Genomic DNA, 20,186 nt, shown 5'->3' with positions numbered 1-20,186 from the left:
GTACTTGATGCAGGGTGAGTGAGCCCTTTCGGCTTGGAGTGGGCACTGGCTTTGGGAAAGGGGCAGAAGCAACTGGGGTGACCCCACATTCCATGGGAGGGACAGATTTCAGGAAGGGATGTGCCAGCAGATGGTGGGTTGGGGTGAGGTGGTAAGGTGGGTAACAGGTCCTTTGCCATCTCTGCCTGACCTGAGGCTCAGGTGACACCCAGGCAGCGCTGGCCCCTTCAGACACCCCTGCACCCACTGGGTGTGTGCTGTGGGGCTGAGCCTGGAGTTTGTGGTCCAGGGTACAGACAGGGTACCAGTAGCAGTGGGAACAGGGGTCACAAGAGGACCTGCCAGAGATGGTGCATCCAAGTGGGACACTCCAGAGCAGGCAGCCTGGGTGACAACTGTCCACCACAAGAAGGGGGTTCTCCCCTGCCACCCCCACTTGTCCCTGGGACGCTGAGGATCTCCTCCTTTCCACGTCCTGCCCCAGTGTCCCATCTGTCGTCCCCGAGGCCCAGTGTGCCCTCATACTTCAGCGTCCTCTACCCCTAGCGTCCCCTCACCTCCCCAGTGCCCTTCCCCTGCCCAGCTCAGGGATCCCAGTGCCACCCCCCATCACCAGTGTTTCCCCTGGTACCAGTGCCTCCTGCCCCAGGCCCAGTGCCCTCCCCACCCCAGTGTCTCCAGTAGTGTCCTAGTGCCCTCCCCACCCCAGTGTCCCCAGTAGTGTCCCAGTGTCCCCTCCAGCCCCAGTGTCCCCCGAGCCGTCCGGTCTGACCCCAGCCCCGCCCCTCCGCCAATCAGGCCGCGCCATTGCCGATTGGCCCCGCCCCCTGCCTGTCAGTCACGGCTCCGCGCCACGCCCTGCGGCACGTCCGGGGGGCGGCCCCGCGCCTGCGCAGTGCGGCGGCCGCGGTGACAGTGACAGGCTGGCAGGAAAGGGCGGGGGCAGGAAGGGGCGGGGGCGGTGCCGGGATCGGGATCGGGACCAGGACCAGGACCAGGATTGGGACCGGGATCTAGACTGGGACTGCCATTGCCACTGCCACGGGGCGGGAGGGCCGCAGCGACAGGCCGCTCGGCAGCACCATGCTGAAGAAGTTCGACAAGAAGGACGAGGAGTCGGGTGAGGGGAGGCCGGGGGCGCTGTGAGGGAAGAGACCCCTCTGTGGGTTCGGAGCGGATTGGTGAGGGGGGACTCCTTCGTGGCTACGGGGGGAGCGGTGAGGGGGGACTCCCCTTTGGAAATGAGGGCAGCTGTGAAGGGGGAACCCCTCCTGTGGGTATGAGGGCAGATGTGAGGGGGGGGACCCCCGAGGGAGCTGTGAGGGGAGGCTCGGTGCCAGCTTGGCAGCGGGGGCTGGCTAGTGAGCACAGAGCGCAGTGGGAAGCACTGTGGGAGCACTGTGGAAGCGCTGTGGGAGCATTAGAGCAGTGTGCTGCCGCCTTCTCACAGCTGCAGCCAGAGGCTAAACTGCTGGCATCGGCACACCACACCGAGGTTGCCTGCCACATCACCAGGTGCAGAGCCTGAGACTAAATATTGACCATATTAGCCCTGTTCACTGTTGCCCAGCTCTCAAACCAGGTGCTAAAGCCAGGTGGAATCCAATTCATCGTTTCTGGCCCTTTTTCTGACACATGTGGTCTGCTCTTCCAACACGATCACTGCTACTTTCACTGGATCAGAAAATCTGAGAGCACCAAGTAAACACAAAGTGATTGCCCAGCTTTTCAAAACTTTAGGCTGGTTAGTAAGGAAGAGGTTGATATTTTATGTGGTGTGTAATTCAGATGGAAGTGATGCTTCATAAGACAGTGTTTCCTTTCACGGTTGAGCCTTGTGGTATCTTTTTCATCTTCCTATGAAACTTTCTACACATCTTGCTCTGCATAACAAATCAGTGTGTCCTGAAGCAAATTGATTCAGCTTAAATCTTGGTGATTGTTCTGTGTGACTGTGCTTGCTTTTTATCTTAATGTGCATTAAATGTTTTGCCCTTGTTTCCCTTGTCCAAAGCCTCCAGTGACGTCTTGATAAGCAGAGAATTTAGTGAGGCAGCTGTTGGAAGGGAATTGCTCTTGGCTTTAATTTTGGGGGCTGTTCTTCATTTGCACCTGCCACACCCATCGAGGTATTGATGTTACCTATGGCTAGGAGATGCAAGTATCCAGTTAATTGGCTTCTGTGTCTTTGCTTTCCACAGATGGTTTAGCTAGCCCTGGATGAGCTGCTCCCCACTCCCTTTGACATATTATTTTGAGCACAAAATGATGTTTCTCTACAAATCAGAATAAATTGTTGTTAGGTATCCAGTATTAGGAGCTTTATGAACACACAACCTCTGCTCTCCCTACATCTTCCCTCTCTGTGGAAGGAAACTTTGACGCAGGGTGCTGTGAGGACTGAGACCCCATGTACAATGTATTGCAAGATCCTGTGTGCTGTGAAACATAAAGAGGTGATGCTGTGTTGTTCATGGCTGATTTAAGGATTGTAGACATGCTGGACCACGGGAATATTGGGATGGTTTTTTGGGGCACGTTCACATGCTTATACTAGAACTGGTTCATACTCATACTAAAAATATTTTTGCTCTTTCTCCTTGTTTTCTTTACCTCTTCAACCTCACATAAGTGTCTGTGCTTTGTTCAGCCACCTGCTGCCTTTGTAAACTTCTCCTGAGCCAGAGGAGGGCAGTTTATGAACCAGGAAGGAGCCAGAGTGCAGATGTGTTTGCTTGTGTATGTAAGGCTTACTCTAGAAAGGGCTCCTGGCATCAGCCTAGGGTGCTTCAAGCTTGGGTCAGGTCAGATTTGGGCCCAGGAGATGTTCTCTCTAGTGGATCAGGCTTTGGAACAAGCGCTGGAACAACCCTGGAAAAGGCTGCATTTTGTCCCAGGGCCAGGCTGAACATAGGTACTAATTAAAACCTGCTTATCAATAACTAGGAGCTTTTGAAAAGCTGCAGCTCACAAATGCTTGGGAGGCAATCTAATAGAGACCATGCAGAATGATAGTGCTTTTCCCTCTGATTATTTCATCCTTAATTGCCAGGGGTTTAATTATTTAGTGTAATTTACTTTGTTAAGTGGAACAATGAGAGCCAATTGTGTCAACAGTCAACAACACAATTGTGTCCAGCCTATCTAGTCTGCTGTCTTGTACTCTTAATTAGTGATAGAGCCAAAAATACTTTACTGGTGGATTCTTGATTGGTTTATATGTGAGGGATAAAACACTCCTGATTCACCAGTCTGGCAAGCAATACCTCTTTCTGTCTAAGCCTGTCCTATTGATGCTCTAACTGCCAGCAAGCTCCCAGCCCAGGGGTGGAAATAGGTCTTTGGGGATACAGTGGAGCACAGTTATTTTACAGATAATCAGTCTACCTCAGCTCACAGTCAGTTACTTCTGGAGGGGATGACAAATTGAAGAATGTACTGTCTGTTCTGCCTTCCCTGACTGCCCTGAGGACATCCAATTAATAACTTCAAAGAGGGTGCTCTGATTGCTTGGTGTTCATGAAAAAAAAATCGCCCCAAAATGCTCAGACTGTTTTTAAAGTATGGGCATGGTTAAAAAGTTGCTTTCCCATGGCACTATCCCTGGAGAGATTTTTACTCTCTTTGTTTTGCAGGTGGGAATTCCAACCCATTCCAGCACCTGGAGAAGAGTGCAGTTTTGCAAGAGGTAAATCCTCCAACCATGTCCTCTGTGTACCCCACTCTGGATGGAGTCTTTCCCTTTCTTGATCAGGTCACTGGAGAACTTCAGAAAGGAAATGAGGGTTTGTTACAGTCCTGCTTGCTCTGAAAGAAATGGACAGCAGTTCTTATTTTATTTTTGGACATATGAAGGGAGAAGGTTGAAATGGTCTCTGTAACAAATTAAAGACTGTGAACTATAAATAAAAGGAATAAAAATATCTGGGAATCACCTTGAACCAGGAAGATTGGGAAATTGGCCTTGGACACCCCAAATGTCTTGTGGATGACAAAATTAATGAGAGGGGTGCGAGTGGTTATTAAATAGTCTCTGAATTTTCTCTGAAGAAATGCCATTCTGTTCAAGAGCAGGTGAACATCTCAATCCCCAGCCCCTGTTGTTTCAGCATTCTCTGTTTGCTTGTGAGGTTGGGAATGGTGTTGGCTCCTGTAGCCTTGGCAAGCTCAAGTTCGTCTGTTGGAAGAGTGGTGCTTTAGCTAGCACACAATCCAGACCTGTGTGAGTGAAAGTGTGATGAGAATTTGGCCTTTAACCTTTATTGCTCTTGGATTTGTAACCCCAGACTACAAAACCAGCTGTTTAAAGGGGCCCATGTTTAACAGGAATTAAGGGAAAATCTGATCCAAAGTCATTGAAGATCTTGCCATACCTCACTCAAAAAGTGTTGTTTCTATCATTGGCCAAGACCAGGCAGGACAGTGTTTGCAAGGGGGTGTTGGTGTCAGTCCTTGTCTGTGCTTTGTTTCCAGGCTCGAGTGTTTAATGAGACTCCCATAAACCCACGAAAATGTGCTCATATCCTCACCAAGATCCTGTACCTCATAAACCAGGTAAGAGAGAGAAAATGTACATCTATACAGACATGTGCATCAGGCCCAAAGCTGGTTGTGGTAATTGGGATTTCCTTTCTTCTTTCCAAACAACCAGGGGGAGCACCTTGGTGTCATGGAAGCTACCGAGTCCTTCTTTGCTATGACCAAGCTTTTTCAGTCCAATGATGTAAGTCTGCCTTTTGTTTTCTTTATTTACCTGGTAGGACAGGTTGTCCCTTGAGATATGCATTTTTATACAATCAGCTTTTCTGTCCTGTCTGAAGCTACCTGATCTGAGTAGGAAGAGTAGGGTGAAAGTTTAGAAATGGTGATCAGCTTCCTAGCCCTTCCCAGATCTTGTAGCAGCTTAACTGAAGTGTGCTGTGCTCTTGAGGCAAGATTCCTCCCTCTGAATTGTTTTTTAACTCTTGAGATTGTGGTGCACTGGTGGAATTTACTGTGCTTTGTCCCCAGCATTAAAAGAGCCTGCTGAGAGTCAACAATTGTGTGTCCTGGAGGAGGCTGGGAGTTAGTGCCTACCCACAGCAGTAGCACTGTCATTAGTTGTCCCCCAAACTGCAAGGCATTAAAATCATGAGACCAGTGTAGAAATCCCCAGACTCAGGAATATAAATTGTTGGCTTTCTTGCTTTTGAAGCAACACAAGGCTTTCAACCAGGAAACCAGCAAATGGTTTCAAGGTTTTTTCCTTGTTCATGTGAATGACAAGAGGAAGATGAAACTGTAGATCCAGCTAAATCTGGTATTTCTATGGCTTCACCCTAAGACTGAGGGATTTAGAAGAAGAAGAGGTGTTTTGTTAATATGGATTTTGTACATCTTTTACACTCGGGGAGTGGGGCTCTCTGAAGGTATCAGGCTCTTGTGATCTTTACAATAAAATTATGTAGGCAGGGAAAACTGAGATCCTTTCCTATCTGGGATCATCTCAGCTGATGCAGTTCTTGCTTTTTTTCTTGCCAGCCAACTCTTCGCAGGATGTGTTACCTGACTATCAAAGAGATGTCTTCTATTGCAGAAGATGTGATCATTGTTACTAGCAGGTCAGTCACTTCACTTTTATTGCTGTAATACTGACATGCCCTCCAGTAATGTCTGTCCAGCTTCTTGAAGATAACTGTAGTCCCTAAGCAGGATGATGATAGGGAATGCCCTTGGTGAGGAAAAAGTTTTCCTTTATAAAAGACCATTAAAATACAGACACTGAACTCATAGTGATGTATGTAAAATGAGCTGTGTCCCCATATGCCATGCCCATGGGTGTTTGGAATGTCTCTTGGTCACATGATATGGTAGCACTGCTGTTCTTTCCCCTTTTGCACAGGCTTTTTCATTAACTCCTGACTGAATGCCTTGAAACTTTTTGAAGAATTCTGGCACAAATCTCAAGGCTTTCAACAGGTAGACAAGGATTTACTGCTCCTGTAGCAGCACAGAATACGAGCTCACCAGGGAACAAAATTCCCTCTGTGAGTCATTCCTGAATTGCTGATCATCCCAGTGAAATGCCCTGCCGGGCAGTCAGGAGCCTGAGGGCACAGGGTCTGTGAAGGGCTGAGGCAGAAGCCAGTCTCAAGTGCTGTGATATGATGAACTCCCGGCCCTTCGCAGATGGTCTCACACTGAGCAGGACCCTGGGAAAAGGGCAGGAATGAGTGTTCAGTAAGAAAGACAAATGCCTCAGGGGTGTGTGTATGGTCCAGACTCACTTGGTGAACAGGAGCTGATGCAACTTGTTGATGGGCTTGGGACCTGAGTACTGATCTTTTCCTCCGGCCTTCCCACCCCAGTGGGATTTCCCTGAGACCTGCAGCTGCCTGCTTGGCATTCAGCTGTGATGCTGGCTGCCTGCTGCTCTGTGTGCACTGTGTGTGCGCTTGAGAGCTGCTGGCTCAGGAGTGCAGTATTGAGAGTTTCCTGTTTTCCCAGCTTAACCAAAGACATGACTGGGAAGGATGACAATTACCGAGGCCCTGCTGTGAGAGCACTCTGTCAGATCACTGATGTAAGTGCTGCTTTTCCTGTGGGGTAGCTCTCTGCCCTTCACTTTTTCCTACTTTACCCCATCCCACATTCTACTCTGCATTTCATGCCTTTGCGTCTCCCCTTTCACACTCCTAACAGCTTTCCCATATCAGCTGTTGTTTCCCTCTCCCTGCAGAGTACCATGTTGCAGGCCATTGAGCGCTATATGAAGCAGGCGATTGTTGACAAAGTGCCAAGTGTGTCCAGCTCTGCTCTTGTGTCTTCCTTGGTATGTACTCCCTGAAGCACGGGCCTGAGGGACAGTCAAGCAGGGAAGCAGTCATCTGTGGTGGGACTGGACATCTTGGGAGTTTCAGGGTTTTGTTACTATTCCTGTCTTTGTTAACTGGTGCTCACTTTGCAAGAGATCATCATCCTCCTGAGGCTGCAGCTGTAATGGCCAGGTCTCTGCATGCTGATCCCTTGTTCTTCTATAAGTTGCTGCTGCCAGCACACTCATGGGGAAGGCTGATTGCTTCTTAACATAAGCTGAAATTCCCAAAGCTTCCTCCATCCTTATCTCATGGGTTGTTGTGGCTTCATCTCCTTTCAGCACTTGCTGAAGACCAGTTATGATGTGGTAAAGCGCTGGGTGAACGAGGCTCAGGAGGCAGCTTCCAGTGACAATATCATGGTGCAGGTAGGACACCCACTGCCACCAGGGGAATAGCCAGCAGCAGCTGGGCATGGAGCAAATTGCTGGAGCACCAGGCACCTCTGGGTGACAGGACAAAAGGGGGAAGAACCCACCATGAGTTTGTGACGTTTTCTTTCCCTGCACAGTATCATGCTCTGGGCTTGCTGTACCATGTGCGGAAGAACGACCGCCTGGCAGTCAACAAGATGCTCAGCAAGTTCACACGCCACGGTCTCAAGTCCCCATTTGCCTACTGCTTGATGATCCGAATAGCCAGCAAGCTGCTGGAGGAGGAGGCTGGCAGGTGAGCAGGCTCCTTTGCCCTGCTGAAAGAATTTCCTGGTCCTGCTTCCATCTCCTCTTGCAGGCTCACTTGTCATCTCATTATTTCTGTCTTTGAAGAGCAGCATGCACCTTCTACCCTCTTATTGTTGGGTAAAAGCAGAGAAAATACAGAATGTCTTCGTGGTTGTTTTGAGATGGCTTCTGTGAGTCTTGCTTGCACATCAAATACTATCTTGTTTCTCTGGACTGTTCTGCATAGCTGTTCTTTGTTCTACTTCATTTTCTCTGTCTTCTGTAATTGCTTATCCACCTGGTATGCAGTGTGGCTTCCTGGTAGATAAGGATTGTGGTGTGTACAGTCATTTCTCACTGTGTGAGAGTTGAGGGAGATTCCCTTTAGCCTGTAAGGCAGAGGGTGTCTTCTCAGAAGGCAGCCTGACTTTCAAGCATGCTGGAAGTACAGTATAATGACCAGTGCAAAATCTGGGGACAGAGTGGGTTTATGGCTGCTTTTACCTTTCCATGGGCTATGGGACCTGCCCATTTCTGCTGCTGAATTCTTAATTTCTGTTAGTACCTTTGCTTTAATTCAATCTTGTGGGGTCTTCTGTCCCTTAGCCGCGATAGCCCCCTGTTTGATTTCATTGAGAGCTGCCTAAGAAACAAGCACGAGATGGTGGTGTATGAAGCTGCATCTGCCATCGTTAACCTGCCCAACTGCACTGCCAAGGAGTTGGCTCCGGCTGTCTCGGGTAAGTGGGGTGCTCATGGCCATGGTGAGGGAATGATGAGCCTCCAGTGGTGACACCTGCTGATTGTCCCAAGAAACAATGACCTTGTATAGTTTCAGGCTTGTTGTGCTGCTGTATCCTTTTTTGCTTTATGCTGCTGCTGAGAGCCTGTGGTGTGTGTGAATAGCTTTGTTCTTGTAAAGGTATTTCCTGGTGTGTTCAAGTGTGGGTTACTTCATGGGTCAGTTCTGGAAAAGGAGCAGCGTTTGCATGAAATGGAGAACAGCAGTTCAAATTGACTTAATAGGAAAGATGACAAGGTGATGAAATTTGGCTTTCACAGGCAGCAAAGTATAGCAGCACTGTGGAAGAAGAGGGAGGTGGGTAAGAGTTAGTTGTCAGCAGGGATGTGACAAAGGCAAAGGGGACAAGAAGAAGGGAGGAATCTGTTAAAGGTACAGCTGCTTCTTAAGCATGTTTTTAGTTACCTTATGCTTGTAGCTGTCTCTTCACTGAGGCTCTTGCTTTAGATATGAAATGCTTCTCAATAATAGAGTGCCTAAACATGTCTTTGTTGGTTTTCCCACCTTGCAGTTCTGCAGTTGTTCTGCAGCTCCCCGAAAGCAGCACTAAGATATGCAGCCGTCCGTACCCTCAACAAGGTAGGAGCCAGTCTCTTGGGAGCTCCAATAGTGTCTCATATGCAGGGAGGTGCAGACTTCAGAAGCAGGGGGTCAGATTATGTGATGATTTTGTGTGAATAACCTCTGCCTTGTGCTACAACCTTACATTTCATTGCTTGCTGCCTGGAATAAAACCTCAAAGAACACTCTCTAGAAGGAAAAAAAAACCCTGATAATTTTCACTGGTCTCTTAGAATGTCACTGGTCTTAGTGTTACTGCGTTCCCTTCTGAGCTTCCCATGGTGAGGAAGCTCCTTGTAAAACAGGGATCAAACCTTGATGATGCTTCTTGCCACTCCATGGCAGTCTTCGTTCCAGCTTTTCTCTTCCGCTTATAAACTCTACAAAAGGAAAAGAGAGAATGGCAGTGTCTGGTAACTGTTGTGCTTCCACCCATGGAGCTGTTTTGCACAGCTAGTCTGGCTGAATTTTTGTTGGGAGTTCATAGCTTGCTTTTCTTACTATATAGAGTTAAAAATAGTAGAAGATTGTTTATTACTACTGCTTTTCTTCCAGCAAGGGGTGCAATTCTGCAGGAAACAAGAGCTTGTTACCTTAACTCCAGATTAGCTGTTTGTCTGAGATGTCCCTCATCTACAGTCTATACCACTTACTTCTATGGGAAGGAGTGAGTTTTGCTGGGTTTTGCCAGCTGGGCCTTTTGCATCTGTTGGATTTTCATTCTTCCTTCACTGCTGCAGGTGGCCATGAAGCACCCATCTGCTGTGACTGCCTGTAACCTGGACCTGGAGAACCTTGTGACAGACTCCAACCGCAGCATAGCCACTCTGGCCATCACCACACTGCTGAAAACTGGCAGTGAGAGCAGCATTGACCGGCTCATGAAGCAGATCTCCTCTTTCATGTCAGAAATCTCAGATGAGTTCAAAGTAAGGAAGTGGGAGGAGAAGGAACACCCAGATTCCTGAAGAAACCTCATAGTCCATGTCCATGTTTGTGTGTGTGCTCTAAACCTGCATGGAGCTGCTTCCAGAAGCAGCAGAATATTTGCAGGGAGGAGAAAGAATCTGAGGTTTTCTGCCTAAGCCATGCCTCAGTCCTACAGCTCCAAAGTCACATGCTCTCTTCTGGGGAGATGCCTTCTGAGAATCAAATCTCCTTCTTTCCAGTGGGTGTGGGCTTTCTTTAGGGGCTGGCCAGTGCAGAAAGATCAGTCTCCCCCAGTTCCTAGGCTTGTACCTCCTGGAACTGCATTTGTTGAGTAAGTAATGACAAAAACATGATTTCTGGACCAAGGAGACCAGAATAAAATTGATACAATTTGGCGATTTTTTCCTGCCTGGTGGAACAGAATTGTTTTTTACTTGCCCCCTTTTCCTGCAGGTGGTCGTGGTGCAGGCAATCAATGCTCTGTGTCAGAAGTACCCTCGCAAACATGCTGTCCTCATGAACTTCCTCTTCACTATGCTTCGGGAGGAGGTAAGTTTGCACCACAGCTATGTGTGCCTTGCTTGTGTGCATGAATAGTACTCCCTGTGAGTGTCAAGCTTTTCCTGATAAGGCTGTGCAGTGAAAGCCTCTCTCGAAAAGGTTTGCAGTCTAACTGCAGAAATGCCCAGCTGTGCACAATAGTTATAAGCACACTGCTAGGCGTATTTTTAGTGTGGTTTTCATTCTGTGATTTTTTTTCTGGGGGTTTATTAACTCTCCAAGCAAATGCAGGCAACAGCAGATCTGTTGGCAGTCTGTGTGTGTTTCACATTTGAACCAGCTTTCTTTTATCCTTTGACAGCAAATTCCAAGAAGTTTCGATAACAACCTCTTTATTGATGACAGGGGACCACTTCTGTTCTGGTGTCTGTGCTGTGGCAGTGAAGGGATCACGAGTACCTACAACCATTCTCTGCATTCAGTCAGACATAAATTGCAGAAAGACAGCTTTACAGAGGTTTGCCGAGGCTGTTTCTAAAAGAGCAAACATGCCTGCAGCACAGCTGGCACCACTGCTTGCTGACATCACTTTCTGCCAATTACAGCCTCTCAGCTGGGAACAAACCAGAGCATCTCATTTTCCTCCTGTGAAAAATGGACCATTCTCGTTTCCCAGATTTTCTGTGGGTGGATGGTATCATTTTGAATGTGGTTTTGTACTTCAAACCATTCTGTTTTAAAGCTTTTTAAATCTGAAGTAGCTCCAGAAAGAGCCAAATGCCCAACACTCTGCATGTAATTGGCAGAGGATAGCGTGCAGTTTAATCCCCTGGTGTGTATTGAGGACATTAGTAAATAATGTCTGAAGATAACCAAGCATTACTGGCATATCAGGTTGTGTCTGTACCTGGGGAGGTATTGATTGCCTATCATCCCACACTAACGGAGCTATTTGCTGCGTCCTGCTGTGACAGATATGATCCTTCATATTTTTCTCTTGTGATTCATCCTCAGATGTCTAGTGCTAAAGGGGAGAGGGCTGGGCTTTTTCTCCTCCCATATGGCTGTTTTTAAGCACTAATTCTAGCAGCAGAGGATTCTGATGGAGATAAAAGCCCTTCAGACAGATGAATTCTTTTACTCTTGGGTTAGGACTTGGGTTTTTTTCTTCAGTGCAGCCATTCTGAAGGGAGCTGGCAAGAGAGCTTGAATATTAGCTGGCCCTCTGGGTGTAAAGAGGGTCAAAAGTGAGGGCAGAATTACTGCCCTCCTCCTTTCAAACACACATTAAAAAGCACTGAGTGTGAATGACCTTTTCAAAGGAATGTTTTTCCTGTCTGGCTAGCTCAGAGTCTCTAAAATACTTTGAGATTTCCAGCTGAGCAGTTCCCTTTTGCTCCTCAGGGCGGCTTTGAATACAAGAGAGCCATTGTGGACTGCATCATCAGCATTATTGAGGAGAACTCAGAGAGCAAAGAGACAGGCCTGTCTCACCTCTGCGAATTCATCGAGGACTGCGAGTTCACTGTGCTGGCCACCCGGATCCTCCACCTCTTGGGGCAGGAAGGGCCCAAAACCAACAACCCCTCCAAATACATTCGCTTCATCTACAACAGGGTCGTTCTGGAGCATGAAGAAGTCCGGGCAGGTAAGTGACAGACCTGGGAAGCTCTCTGCTCTTGGACAGATCTTCAGGGAGCCATAGTGTATGAATGCCTCTGCTTTTGAGGGCTGTGATTCCCTCTAGGCCTGAGCAGATCATTTTACACAGCAAAGATCCTGCAGTAGTATTGATGGAAGAGGTGGCCTGTGGCTGAGAAATGGGAAGGGATATGCACTGGCTCTGAAACTAGACAGAGGTTTGCAGGCACTTCACTGTAATACCCCTGCTTCTTTCTAGTCAGTTTTACTAATGTACACAGTTTACTGATGTAGCATCTCTGACATGGCATTTGATCAAGGCCAAGAAATGGAGGAAACTTCAGCTTATTTCTTTGCTTTCTAATTCTTCTGCTACAGGTGCTGTAAGTGCCCTGGCCAAGTTTGGAGCTCAGAATGAGGAGATGTTACCCAGTATCTTGGTGTTACTTAAAAGGTCAGTTGTGCCTCAGAGTTTTCCAACATCCTAGGTGGAAAAACCTGTTTGTTTGAGAGCTTGTCTAGTCTCTTCTAGCTGTGGGTCTGAGAAGGTGCAGGGGGTACCCGTGGTCCTGTGATAGGATCACCACTGCATTCAGCACCACAAAGTGGACAGAAGCCATGTGTGGCAGAGTACTGCTTTTCTATTACGATTACTAGGAGATTTCTGGATCTCCCCAATGGCATGTTTTTTCTGGCGCTGTGATGTGTCTTAGTCATGTGGATTCTGAACAAAGTTTTCCACTTTCCTCTCAGGTGTGTGATGGATGATGACAATGAAGTGAGAGACAGAGCCACCTTCTACCTAAATGTTCTGGAGCAGAAGCAGAAGGCCCTCAATGCTGGCTACATCCTGAATGGTACTGTAGGAAGGCCTTAAAACAAGTCTGTGCCTCTTTCCTGCTTGAACAAGAGTTAAACTAAAGACCTGGCATTGTTGTGGTTTTGGTCACCTGTCCCTTCTGTCCCCAGGGTTGACGGTGTCTATCCCTGGCCTGGAGAGGGCTCTGCATCAGTACACCCTGGAGCCTTCTGAGAAACCCTTTGACTTGAAATCTGTTCCTTTGGCAACAGCTCCTATCATTGAGCAAAGAGCAGGTGAGGAACCGGGCCCCCTGAATGCTAGTGATTCCCTGCTTTGGGCTTGCTGGGAATTGCTGAGCTCCATCCTATTTGAATTTTGTGAGATTGCTTCTTCTGGAAAGACTAAGGCCTGCAAATCTGGTTGCTCCCACATTAATATTTCAGTTTAGTGCAACTACTAATAATAGTAATAGTTGGCAATCCTCACTGGAGCTGCTGCAGTTCTAAAGCTGCTTAGGAAGCCAAATACGGGTGTCTAGTCAATATCGAATGAAAAATGAGCTCCCTTCCTTTCCTTAATCAAATCCCTCTCCAGACACTGATCTGTCTTCTGATTTAGTAATTTCTTACTCTTCTCCTTCAAATCTTTGGGGTTTTGTTTTTGTTTGCAGAAAATGCCCCCATTGCTGTAGTGAAACAGCCAGAGAAGGTGGCAGCAACACGGCAAGAAATATTCCAAGGTAAACTGATGCAAGGCCACTCCTCTGTCCATGTGTGAGAACTCTGTAGCCAGTCTCCTGCTGAGCCTGCCTTAGCCCCTCTGGCTTCTTCTCACCTTCTTGCAGGGGCTCCCAACTTAAGGTCAGCTGTTCACTCCTGGAGGGTGGGGGTGCCTGCACTCATGTTTTTTCTGTCTTGCAGTAGATGTGAGCAAAGGATGACTCTTTTTAATTTTAAAATACTCTAGGGAATGTTGATGGGTATTTGATGGATAGTTCCTTGCTGTAGCAGCTTCTGGCAGCTGAAACAAGGGGTTTGAAACTGCTAACACCTCCTTGTGTCTTGAGGAAGGCAGTAATTTGTGTCCTCTATTTCAGAGCAACTGGGGGCCATCCCAGAGTTTCGGGAGCTGGGCCCACTCTTCAAGTCTTCCCCAGAGCCTGTGGCCCTGACAGAGCTGGAGACAGAGTATGTGGTTCGTTGCACCAAGCACACCTTTGTCAACCACATGGTGTTCCAGGTGGGTAGCTATGGGGTATGGTGCTGAAGACTCTTAAAAAATAAGCTCCTGACTGGCTGAAAGCTTCATTGTGAAGACATATCTCAGGGATATCATAGAATCCTAGAATGGCCTGAGTTAGAAGTAACTTTAAAGATAATATAGTTCCAACCCCCCTGCCATGGACAGGGACACCTTTCACTAGACCGGGTTTCTCAGAACTCCATCCAACCTGCCCTTGAACACTTCCAGAGATGCAGCACCCACAGCCTGTGTTCAAAGCACGACACTGCAATGAGTAGTCCTTAGTTTCTTATCCATGGCACTAGACCCCCAAAGAAAATTAATAAGGGTGGGAGGGGGTATGTCTGAGCAATGCTTACAGGTACAGTCAAATCCAACAAGCACTAGATGGGGCTGTTCTCACGGAGCAGTTGGCAAGGGGATCTGTGTTGTTTCCTCAGAGTCCCCAAGCACGTGGTTTGGGCATGAAAGAATGAAGTGACTGCATCTGAGAAGCTGAAAAGGGTACCCAGGAAAGGGATCCAGTGGGGGAGGGCTCTTCACCCGCTATGTTTTGTTCTAGCCTGTAGCACAGGTGCTTTCTTCTGTACATCCTGGCCTTGGCTGTACCACCCTGCTGCTGTGTGTGAGATGTTAGGACTAATGTGCCAGTCCCCCTTGCCTGTACCTCAGGGAGTCGAGGCACAGCGAGTCCTTTGCTAGCTTTGTGTTTTGTCTTTAGCCAGCTCCTTCCTCAAAGCTCAGAACTGCTTACACAGCCCTCACAGGGATTGACCTTTGCTTCTGTTGTCCATCCACCAGATGCAATTGTATGAGCTTAAGAGACTTGGCATTGCAGCTGGAACGAAGTCTAATCAGCAAGTTTAGACTTGTTGAAAACATCAAGCTTGCTGAAACTTGCTCAAGCTGCCCCTAGTTTTAGCCATGCAAAGGATCATCTTTTATCTTCTGTGAAGGCACTGTGTCCCTGTAGCTTCAAGTGGGATGATGTAGGCAACACAGTACTTGCATTTCCATAGAGCAAAGAATTAACCCAGGAATGACTGTCCAGGACATTGGAGCAAAAAGTTCCATACTAACTGGTGAACTGAAACAGGCAGAAGCTGACACATCCCTGCCCTCACTGAATTTGTGGTCCTGCTTGGATTGCAGAGGGCAGGCCTTGGATTGGTGTTCGTTTTAAGTCTTGTTTCCTTAAAAAAAAAAGTTTGCTGGAGCACTGAACTCACCAGCAGGGTTTTAGTTTCTCCCTTAAAGCATTTAAATGAGCACTTTTTAGTCAAGTTGCTCTGTAATGAGCCAGCTGATAGCGAGGTGCACCATGAAAACATAGAGAGCTGGGGGTTCATGGGCTGACACCAGACTCCCACTGTGCCTAAGCTAAGTCTGATCTTCGGTGAGTAGTGAGCAGCTTCAAGCTGTTGCTTCTTTCCCCTTTCCTGTTAGTTTGACTGCACGAACACCCTGAATGATCAGATCCTGGAGAATGTTACAGTGCAGATGGAGCCAACAGAGGGATATGAGGTCATTGGCTACGTACCTGCCAAAACCCTGGTGTACAACCAGCCAGGTACCTGCTACACACTGGTGGCACTGTCTGAAGAGGATCCAACAGCAGGTAAACAGTCTGCACTCTTTCTTACTGTATTGCTTATCCCCACACATTCTACCTTGCATCCCAGCCAGATATTTATAGCCTGTGTGTGGGTGCAGCCCTGAGTGATGCTGAGCATGACTTGTCTTTGCTGTTTTGGGGGCTGTCAAGCCTTCCTTCTCCTCTGCTGGTTCCCTTGTGCTGTAGTACTGCCAAGTTGGGCTGTGAGAGCTGGCAGATTAGTTGTCTTTCATGCATCCTGGCATGTCCTTCAGCCTTTCTTTGTGTTAGACATGGGGAGGTTGGTGCTTGTAAAGTGCTGAGAGTGCCCAGATGCTCTGAGTAGCAAAGGGGTGTTTCAGACAAACCGCTAGAATTTCAGTGATGTCTGTTTGAACTGAACATCCCCCTCCCTGTTTGCCACTATCCAGAACATGAACCAGGCTTTACCTATGCTTTGGTCTCCCTGGTTTGTGCTCTGGAACTGTTCTCCTGCTGTGTTGCTGCTTTCACTCAACAGTACCCATCTTCGAGGGATGAGTCATCGCTTCCTCTCCCAGCTGAGTGGTATTAAAGAGCTGCAGGATTTCAGTGCGAGGGGCTTTCATTTCAGAGGCGCTTGAACAGATCCCTAGATACGGGCATTGCCTCTTCACAAGGTGCTGGTGGGACATGTTTAGTTAGTATTCCCAACACAATGTGAAGTTCATTAGTAATAGCACTTGATCTGAGGATTATGGTCTTGGACAACCATCATGAGCCTGTCTTTATCACTGTTTGCTTAATATTATAAATAAATAGCTTGTCCTTGAGAGACAGAAACTGTTGGAGAGCTCTCTCTAGGTCAGTGGCTAAGCCTGTGCTGCTGACAGTGACTGGGAGAGCCTGGCTTCCCCAAACCTCCCAGCCCCGTTCTACCTCAGGGAAGTGTGGATATGGTGGTAATGTGAGCTTTGCCTTTACTTTCTTGTCTCCAGTGGCCTGCACATTCAGCTGCATGATGAAGTTCACTGTCAAAGACTGTGATCCCAACACGGGTGAGACGGATGACGAGGGTTACGAAGATGAGTATGTGGTAAGGAGCTGGGCGTGTGCCTGATCATGGAAACTGCTGTCATTTTGTGGGGTTTTGTGATCTGAACTCGGATCCCTGCAAGCAGTGATGTGACCACTGACACTAAAGTGGGCAGCATCACGTAGAGGGAGCTCTTGCTGTCTCTGGTGCAGATGGGAGTTTGCTGAGCTTGCTTTGTCTCATTTGAAGTATTATCCTGTTGCACTGTAGCTGGACACCTGACTGTGCAGGATATGTATGTTTTGGGAGGCCATGGTGCAACCTCCAGGTTTGGCTGACTGTGCCCTATGGGCTCCAGCAATGGCACACTCAGGGTTGTGGAGACAGAGGGCTGTTGGGCATCTTTTGTTCTGTGAGTTGCTCCTGTGGTGGTGTGGTTAATTGCCTAGAAGCTTGCCTGGCCCAGGAAAGTTGCCATCCTTGTTCTTACTCTGGGGGAGGTGGAGCTCTTCCCTCCCCAGCACTGACACTGCTGAAAGCAGCAGTGCTGCAGAAGCACCTCTCTTCCTTGGAGAGGAAGGGATGTTGTTCACAGCCTCAGCTTGGCCTGTTAGCTCCAGAGACTGTTTTCTATGCATTGCCTGTCACTGCTGTGAATCTGATTAGAGGCGCTGCTGTGCAGTGAGTCACTGTCTTCCCAGAAGGAGTGGGGAGGGTTTTTCTCAATGGAACATGCAAGGTTAACCCTTCTCTCAGCTTCCTACCAGTCACCAAGGCAATTGAGTGATACTTAAACAAACTCTTCAATGTGTTTCAGCTAGAATCAGGAGGAGATTCTTTCCTGCAGCAGTTGTTGGAATGAATGCAGGCTGGTGTCCTGCAGGGCACTGCCTGCCCTTCATTACACACTCTGGAGGGACAAGCCTGCTTCTGCCTTGCACAGGTGCAGTCACAGCAGCAGCTCAGCTACCCTGGTGCCAGTGTTAGGTGATCGCACACGTGACAGTGCTTTACCAGCCTACAAAATGATAAGCCAGAAAGACAATACATGCATTCCAGGGAAGCAAATGCTCAAGCAGCTATTTCTAAGCTTTTGTTTTTCCCTCTGTTTTGGCCATTTGTCCAGTGCTTTGATCTTTGTCAGGCCAAGGGCTGTGATCAAAGCAGGAACCTGGTTTGTAAGCCCTGGAAATGGCATCACAGTGCCTTTCTCAGGCCTAGCAGTTGCTCAGTAACAAACCAGAAGTGGAAGTGGAGGCAATCTCCTGCATCCACCTGATCTCAGGGAATCCAGTCTAAAGTTCACTCTGGGGATAACAGGGTTAAGAACAACCACATTTCACTTTAACCTCTTCTACCACCAGCTTGAAGACCTGGAGGTAACAGTGGCTGATCACATCCAGCGAGTTCTGAAGCCAAACTTTGGAGCAGCCTGGGATGAAGTGGGTGATGAGTTTGAAAAGGAAGAGACCTTTACTTTATCTGCTATTAAAACCCTTGAAGGTAAGGAAGGGTGTGTGAGCACAGCAGAGCTCTTATTTTCCCTCCAGCAGACAGAGTCCAGAGGCCCAGTCTGGGTCACTTTAGATGTGTCACAGAAAGGCTAATGGGGCAAAACCCTTCATAAGCTTTACAACACAGCTGTTAAATAGGGAGCTACAGTAACTGTGATAAGTTAGTTCAGGTTTCAAAAAAGCAAATGAGTGTTTTGGGACCAGTGGAGACCAGGCGGGATTGTGGAGGCAAGAGAGTATCTTGGTTTGCTCTTGCACTTTACCCTTCCAAGCAGACAGACCATAGTTCAGTTATGAACTCCCACCATTCTTCTTGAGGCCTGTAAGAAAAAATGAAAACAGCAGAAGACATGAGGTTGGTGGGCAGGCTGGTTGGGGTAAGCTCTCTTCTCTTTCATCATGTATTAAAGTGTCCTTCTATTTTTACTCAGAAGCCTCAAAACTCAGTTCTTTTGATGCCTTAACAGGGTGTCCTTGTCCTGTAGCCATCTCTCTGTTCCCTTGAACAGCCCCTTGGGGTTTGAAATACTCTCCTTGAGGCCTTTCCATATTTCTCCTGAAGACCTGTGTCTCCTGCAAGACATGTCCTTCCTTTGCATGTCCCCAGAGAAGCGAGCAGGCAGTCAGGGCTGTGCAGTAAGTGCAGCCAGCTGCACTCTCCTTCTGCCCTTGCCTGACTCGTTCCCCCTCTTCTTTCTGTTGCACATTTGCTACATCAGATAACAGAACTCTCCCACGGTGGTGGGGGTTTTTGTGTGTGGTCTTTGCATCCTTGTGGCCTCCAAAACCATGATTCTGGACAAGGAACATAAACTCTAACTTGTAGGAAGGGCTTGAGTCACCTTTAGGTGCTCTTTATGTGCCCCAGTTAAGATATCTGTGACACAGAGCCCATTTTATTTATTTTTTCAAACAGAGGCAGTGAGCAATATTGTGAAGTTCCTGGGGATGCAGCCCTGTGAGCGGTCAGATAAAGTGCCAGATAACAAGAACTCTCACACACTGTACCTCGCAGGTGAGCTGTGGGGTGAGGATCTGTGTGAGGAGCAACTCTGGGAGGTTGCACAGAGCTGCCTGTTGAAAATCAGGGCAGGAGTTTCTGATGGAGCCCACTGTGCTCTGGGTTGGATTTTGAGGCTTGTTCCTGCCATGATTTCTGTCTCTGCAGTGCAGAGCAACTGGTCTTGGGATCAGGGAGGGTGCTGTGGTGGGGATGTTGGGATCAGCCCCAGGCTCAGCTGGGTGGAATTTGCTGTCTTCGGGATTTGTGGCACCTGCTTTGGAGCAAGCTTGGTGTGGGAAAGACAGCAGCCTTACACAGCAGATGAGTACCAGAGCTCTTAGACATGTCTGGATCTCTTCTCACCTGGAGTTTATTGTACGCTTTGCTTTCATGAGTTTTACAGTAGCAGGAGTCCCAGGTATGTTACAATGAATGGGAACTGAGCTGCTTTAGGGTCTCCCTTGGCCCAGTACTAGGATCTGCCAGACTACCTGTGGGAAACCTACCTGTGCCAAGCAGTAGTGTTCATCTTCAGACTGGCAGAGGAGAGCAGCCTGCAACGTGCTCACCCCTTCCTCGCCCTCTCCTCTCCAGGTGTGTTCCGGGGTGGCCATGACCTCCTGGTGCGGTCTCGTCTTGTTCTCACTGACACGGTGACGATGCAGGTCACGGCCCGCAGCGCAGAGGAACTCCCTGTGGATGTGATCATGGCCTCCGTCGGATAAACCCCCCTTTCCAGGACTGTCCTGACTCCGAGCCCCCGCGGGCAATGCTTCTTTCTCGGGCAGCAGAATAGGGATCACGGTCACTACAGCAGCTTTTGTGTTCTCTGCAGTACAGCTGTACTTGGGGCTCTGTCTATAAAATCACCATGTTTTTAAGCTCTGGCTACGCCGCGCTTTGTCCCCCGTACCGGAGCGTCGCGGCCGCCGCTCCCTGTCCTCCTCCTGCTGTCGTTCCAATAAAGCAGTGTTGTGGCTCTTCCTGGCTGTGTCGGGGGCGGGACCGGCGTTTCCGCGGCGCGGGCCGGCCCTGCCCCCGGCCGCAGCCCCTCCCCGCGGGCGG

At 48.4% G+C, this 20,186-nt stretch overlaps 1 protein-coding gene and 1 long non-coding RNA gene across 2 annotated transcripts; one reads left to right on the top strand and one right to left on the bottom strand.

Annotated features, from left to right (window-relative positions):
- The first annotated feature begins 944 nt into the window (after positions 1–944).
- On the top strand, positions 945–20,105 carry COPG1 (COPI coat complex subunit gamma 1). Its single transcript, XM_048315586.1, has 24 exons — positions 945–1,120; positions 3,636–3,688; positions 4,474–4,554; positions 4,652–4,723; positions 5,521–5,600; positions 6,487–6,562; positions 6,719–6,811; positions 7,136–7,222; positions 7,366–7,523; positions 8,123–8,256; positions 8,830–8,897; positions 9,620–9,808; positions 10,263–10,358; positions 11,715–11,958; positions 12,330–12,405; positions 12,705–12,808; positions 12,921–13,046; positions 13,424–13,492; positions 13,850–13,992; positions 15,442–15,613; positions 16,567–16,664; positions 17,969–18,107; positions 19,035–19,133; positions 19,716–20,105. Exons 1-24 carry the CDS (start codon positions 1,084–1,086, stop codon positions 19,844–19,846), a joined length of 2,625 nt encoding a protein of 874 aa, XP_048171543.1. The 5' UTR covers positions 945–1,083; the 3' UTR covers positions 19,847–20,105.
- LOC125331509 lies at positions 18,225–19,722 on the bottom strand. Its single transcript, XR_007206095.1, has 2 exons — positions 19,628–19,722; positions 18,225–18,438 (listed from the first exon to the last, which is right to left on the bottom strand). It is a non-coding gene; the product is annotated as an uncharacterized LOC125331509 (long non-coding RNA).
- Positions 20,106–20,186: the final 81 nt, after the last annotated feature.

Source organism: Corvus hawaiiensis, chromosome 11 (assembly GCF_020740725.1).
Source record: "Corvus hawaiiensis isolate bCorHaw1 chromosome 11, bCorHaw1.pri.cur, whole genome shotgun sequence".
In the NCBI taxonomy this organism is placed as follows: Eukaryota; Metazoa; Chordata; class Aves; order Passeriformes; family Corvidae; genus Corvus; species Corvus hawaiiensis.
The sequence above is the reverse complement of the archived record's forward strand: the minus strand, read 5'-3'. Positions and strand labels throughout refer to the sequence as shown.

Bases quoted from the DNA above. Each gene is read 5' to 3' on its own strand.
- COPG1 (XM_048315586.1), top strand. From the start codon at position 1,084: ATGCTGAAGAAGTTCGACAAGAAGGACGAGGAGTCGG. The intron at 7,524-8,122 runs GTGAGCAGGCTC...TCTGTCCCTTAG, and splicing joins CTGGAGGAGGAGGCTGGCAG to CCGCGATAGCCCCCTGTTTG. The intron at 15,614-16,566 runs GTAAACAGTCTG...TCTTGTCTCCAG, and splicing joins TGAAGAGGATCCAACAGCAG to TGGCCTGCACATTCAGCTGC.